Source organism: Gavialis gangeticus, unplaced genomic scaffold (assembly GCF_001723915.1).
Source record: "Gavialis gangeticus isolate Ggan-Ray unplaced genomic scaffold, GavGan_comp1, whole genome shotgun sequence".
Taxonomy (NCBI): Eukaryota; Metazoa; Chordata; order Crocodylia; family Gavialidae; genus Gavialis; species Gavialis gangeticus.
Genome location: NW_017729032.1, coordinates 34,906,634 through 34,912,196, shown reverse-complemented (window position 1 = coordinate 34,912,196; position 5,563 = coordinate 34,906,634). Strand labels below are relative to the sequence as shown.

General features: G+C 46.3%; 1 protein-coding gene across 1 annotated transcript in view; it reads right to left on the bottom strand.

Annotated features, from left to right (window-relative positions):
- RAB39A (RAB39A, member RAS oncogene family) overlaps positions 1 to 5,511 on the bottom strand; it is a 47,799-nt gene extending 42,288 nt beyond the window's left edge. Inside the window, exon 1 of the mRNA XM_019525672.1 lies at positions 5,288 to 5,511. Within this exon, the coding sequence (XP_019381217.1) occupies positions 5,288 to 5,511 (224 nt within the window). The remainder of the gene's footprint in view (positions 1 to 5,287) is intronic.
- Between the last annotated feature and the right edge of the window lie 52 nt (positions 5,512 to 5,563).

The window sequence follows — 5,563 nt, the reverse complement described above, 5'->3', positions numbered from 1 at the left end:
TCTCCCCCACTGGCCCAGAGCCAGCAGCTGATTTCCCTGCCCCTCCGCCCTGGCCCAGATCAGATCACCTGTCCTCCGCCAATGCCCCCCGCCAGCCTCCTCGTCCCTTCCCCCACTAGACCAGGTTGGCCCGCTGTCCCCCCAACCTCCTGGATTTGGCCCACCATCTGCTGCCTTCCCAGATTCTCACCCCCATGTCTCCTGGCTTACTTGTGGCACTTCCTGGGGGAACAGGCAGGGAAGGGGAACCCACCTGCCACCACTACTGCCACTGGTGTCACTCTCTGAGCACAGCCCAGAGCAGCTGTGACTTGGTGGTGGCAGCAGCAGGGGCCAGGTTCCTCTTCCCTGTCTGCTCCCCAAGGACAGTGCCAGCAGCCACAGGTAAGCAGGGGACATGGGGGAGGGTGAGTCATGAGGGCCAGGGGGGAGGTGGGAGGGAGAAGGGGGGAGCCCCAGGGTTAGAGGGAGCCCCAGGGGTGGAGGAGCAGGGTGGAACCTGGAGGGGCAGGGGGAGAGCCCAGAACAGGAGGGGAGGGGAGCAGGGGAGATTCGTACATCTCAGTCCTCAAGGCCCTGCTTGCCTGAAAGTGTGACTGCTCCAAACTCGACCTAGCACTAACTAACACTAATTACCACTTTGTGAAGCCTCAGTGCAATGTGTAACAAGGCCCAAACAGAGGTTAGCTATGCTCTATCTAACTACCAAAGACATTTCACAGGGGTGGGGGAAAAAGGGGTTGGCACGTATGACCCCTTTAACTTCACTCATAGGGGTCATCCATACTGGTAAAATATTCCAAGAACTCCAGCTGTAACACCTTCCTTTCTCCGTCATCAAACTGTCTCTGCAGAGTCCCATTATAGTAACTTGCCCCTCCTACTGCAGTTGTCTACTGCTTGCTAATGAGTACTTAATTATATAGAGACTGAAGCACTGCTCTCCTGATTTGGGCATAAAGCTGAGTCTCTGAATCAGAAGAATAATGCTTTGTAAGAGTGAAAACTAAACACAGTGTGACAATGTGGAAACTGAAACTCTTAAAAAGGGGCTATTGAGGCAGTAGCAATTGTGATTAGGATGAGATTCAAAATGTCCCCAGTCTCTGTGCTATAGATAATTCACTGTTTGAATATACAGCACCGTAATCCACCTGGGTAACCTCTGAGTAAAGATGGTCTCCCCTTGGACCTTTTATCAGAGGCCACATATAGACTTTCTTAAGGCAGTTCCCCTGATGTAGCATGAAGACTTAATAAAAAGGTAGGCCAAGGTATAGATTGTAGGTAAAAAAACCTGATCCCATCTTGGTCAGAACTATAGGATGAACTGCTGCTTTATCTGTATTAAACATAACCTATATAGGTTTCTGTCCCAGCTGAAATGGGAAATGTAATTGGGGTAGGGTGTTAGGGTAGCTTGTCATATTTTATGCTTTAAAATTGCACCTGCTTATAGAGTGGTGAATTATAGCATTGTTTAAACTTTTTAAATTTAGCCTTATTTAATTATTGCTTAAGTTTTGTATTATCTGAACTTTTTATTTTGCTTATCAGCTGGCCTTTGTGTTTTTGTAGAGCTCATAGTGCTCATTATATTATTGTATCTTTTCTTTTTTATCACTGTGAGAAGTTCTTCTAAAATAACATAGCAATGGCTTTGTTACCAGATCACATTAACTGAACTTGGCACTAATGGGCTGAATCAGAGGGATGAAATGATTGGATATGTTAATGAAAGGTGATAAGGGAAACCAATGGAGAATGCTCAGAGTAAGATACCAGAAAAGACGAAATTAAGAGGTGTGCTCATGATAGGCCTGTTGAACAAAGGAATATCCTGACAGGATAAAATATGGACAGTATGCTGATAGCAGAGAGATCAATCGAAAAGCAAAGAATCATCATAGGAATGAAGTTAAAGAAAAGCATAAAAGGGGGCAGAAAGAAAGTTACGTGTGTCATTGTCATAAATCCAGCCTTCAACACCTGTCTGACTGTCCCAGCCAACAACACAGCCTTTGCTTTCAGGAACCAATTGGCCATCTCTTCTGTTGAGCAAATTAATATCTGGGATTGGGTGAGATTATTATACTGAATGTTTTTCTCTCACTGAATATAGAAACTGCTAAGATAATATTTGTTGTACTAATAAAGTTAGACTTTGATTTTAGGACACTGAGTTGTCTGTGTTCATATTTTACATTCCATTTAAGGGTTAATTGTTCTTTAAAGATCCCTAAACACTGTCTGGTGAGCAGTGGTGCTAATATAAGGGATTTTTTTTGTTTCATTTGTTCAACACTTGGCACAAAAAAGGACTGGTCCAGGACTGCAGGCCCTTGGTGCTACTTCAAAGCAAATAAGAAAAATTAATACCATCCATCACTATACTACCTGAAACCTGGCCTCCAGCTGACAACTTGTTAACACTCACTTGCAGAAGTAATACCTATTAAGAATTCCACTTTAACTGAAAAGTAATGCAAAGGATACTCCTCTACAATTTAAAAGGAGTTTCCATGAACCAGATTCAAATTCCACAGCACAGTTGAGAGATGTATATTCAATACCTTTGTTGCGATGCATTTTACAACAGGAAAGGAGAAAAGAAGCTTGAATAGAGTGGTAATGGCATAAATATACTTTTCTCCTGGGGAATACACTTGTAATGTCCAAGATTAACTGGGGGTTGATGTACAGCCAATATGAAGCCCTTTACCCACAAAAATCCTCAGGGAGAATGTTAAGCCAGCTTTCCAATGGCTTTGCCCTGCTTTTGATACAGTCCAATGTCTTGTCTATGGCTCTCTGAATCCACTAAGGGCTTTGCACTTGTCCTTATTGAACCTCATGAGATTTTTTTTGGTCCAATCCTCCAATTTGTCTAGGTATCTCTGAATCCTAGCCTTACCCTCCAGCATATCTATTACTCCCCCCAGCTTGATGTCATCTACAGACTTGCTGAGGGTGCACTCCATCCCATCTTCCAGGTCACTGATGAAGATATTGAACAAAACCAGCCTCAGGACTGACCCCTGGGGCACTCTGCTTGATTTAAATATTTATTTATTTATTTATGTAGTGAATGCAAATCTGTGAAGCCAAGCAATAGCCTCATTGTTAGGTGAATTCAAAGTTATTGATCCACCTCTTAGTCTGTAGAGGGGACAATATACAACATTGTTTGGGTCTCTCCACAAGTGCATGATGGGTTAGCACTGAGGTCTCAGCGGTGAAATTTTGCTGCGCAGGGACCTTGGTCTGTCCTAAACCTGTTGGTACCTTGACCCATCCTAAACTCCACTTGATACCAAATGCTCACTAGCCATCAAGCCATTGACTACTACCCTCTGAGCCCAACAATCCAGCCAGTTTTCTGTCCACCTTACAGTCCACACATCCAACCCATACTTTCTTAACTTGCTTGCAAGAATGTTGTGGGAGACTGCATCAAAAGCAGGGCAAAGCCATTGCAAAGCTAGGCATTAACAGCCAGGAACAGCCATCAGCCCCAATACCCTGCTTGGATGGTCTGATTGTTAAAATGACGAAAGTCTGCAAGCAGATGAGACGACCTTTTGGATTTTTTATTTATATTACAATCTATAGTATTACAAGATTTTTAAAATTTGTATTACAATCTATAGTTTCTTTCTTTCTTTCTTTCTTTACTTAAATGCAATGAACAGATGACAGAATGTGCAAGTTTCCAACATACTGTTTATAATTTAGTAAAATGTTTATAATTTGCAGGAGTAAATGTGAAATGCTAAACACAATTGCTTTCCTAATTTCCTTGTAAGCCAGCTGTCAGGAAATTCCTATTAGCGAAGAAATCACAGACTTTTAAAAGCATCTCTGGAATGTATCTGTAGGGTACTGGAGAATGTATAGGATATATAGTTGTGGGTAAATTTCAAACCATGTGAATGCATGACTCATCATTACATCTTCCCTGAGCCTCAACAGCATGCTGAATAACGTAAGATGTCTACAAAACTCCTTTTATTTACATTGCTTTGAGTCAATTGCATTGACATTTAATATATTGGCCCTTTGCCAGCAACACCAAACTACAGAGATTGCTATTTATTGGGCAAATGTTTATCAGTATTTTACATTTGTTTGTTGGGAAGCAAAAGGAAAATGAAAAATGCTAACAGGGTGCTGTTAGTGAAGATTTCTTCACTAATCTTGGAACTGCCTGACTCTGCAAATATATATATGCAAGTGTCTGACTCATGCAGGCTCCGGAAAGTTTGTGGCTGCATTGGAGGTCTCCCTATCCAGGGAAAGGGGTAAAGCAAAGAGATCCCAATTCTTTCTGCTCCATACCAGAGAACTGTGGAGCTGCTGGGAAGGAAGATGGGGGTGTGTAATACCATTTTCTACAACTCTACACACATTAAACAGGGCTGCAATTTAACTCCATAGTTACAAACTCAGGAATATACTGGAAACACAATGGTCATCAACAAGTGTGCAGTTTAAGGATGGCATGATGCCACAGGAAGATAAGTTACTGAATCAGCCTCCTCCTCCTGGTAACTCAGTTCAAATCAGATGAATTGGTCACAAATTAAACCAGTTAATAAACCCAATCTAGAATTCACACCGTGCTGCTGCTCACGGCAGACAATAGTACCAAAACTGAGCAGGGAGAATGGTACAAAGAGGGCACTTGCAGGCACAGGCCCAGGTGAATAACTAACTCCTGGTATTCGGTGGGGGTTTAGGGTTGCCTTCCTATGTTCTGGGCAGAAAGGAAAAGCCAACTTGATGCCTATGGTGGGGTTTGAGACTTACACAGAGGACCCAGCAGCTACCCTCGTTCGGCTCCACTGCTACCAGCCATGGACACGGGGCTAGTGAAGCCAAAGCTTGAGGCAACCACCCATGCAGCACCGATCCAGATGGCAGGAGACTGGTGACAGTGCAAATCCTGTCCACACTGCCTCTGCCAGGGTGGGGGCAGCGGGGTTGGCGTTGCCAGGTGGAGCCGGGAGCCTCTTCACAGGAGCCCAGGGAGTACTATGAGGGCCAGCATGACTTCCCTTATCTGCACTGAGCTGGCACCAAGGAGCTGCAGTCCTGGCCCAGTTCCCTGTTGTGCCAGGCGCTGCCGTGGCATGTCCAAGGGAGGACGGCACGGGGGCTGGGGAGGGGGCTCCCGTCTCCCCGGGGCAGGGGCAGGGGCTGGGAGTGGGGCTGCCTTGGGGGCCGGGGGCCCTGGCGTGGAGGGTTATTGCAGAGAGGGGGATTGGGAAGGTGGGCCGGCGGGTACCTGAAGCGCTCCTGCCCCGCCGTGTCCCACAGCTGCAGCTTGACCCTCTTGCCGGGCTCGATCTCCACGAGGCGGGAGAAGAAGTCCACCCCCACGGTGGGGTCGCAGTGCAGCGGCCCGGGGAAGCGGCCCTCGGTGAAGCGGTGCAGCAGGCACGACTTGCCCACGGTGGAGTCGCCCAGCACGATCAGCCGGAACTGGTAGATCCAGATGGCCGCGTCCATGGCGGCCCCGCGGCTCCTCCCCGGCCCGGCCCGGCCCGGCCCCGCGCCGCGG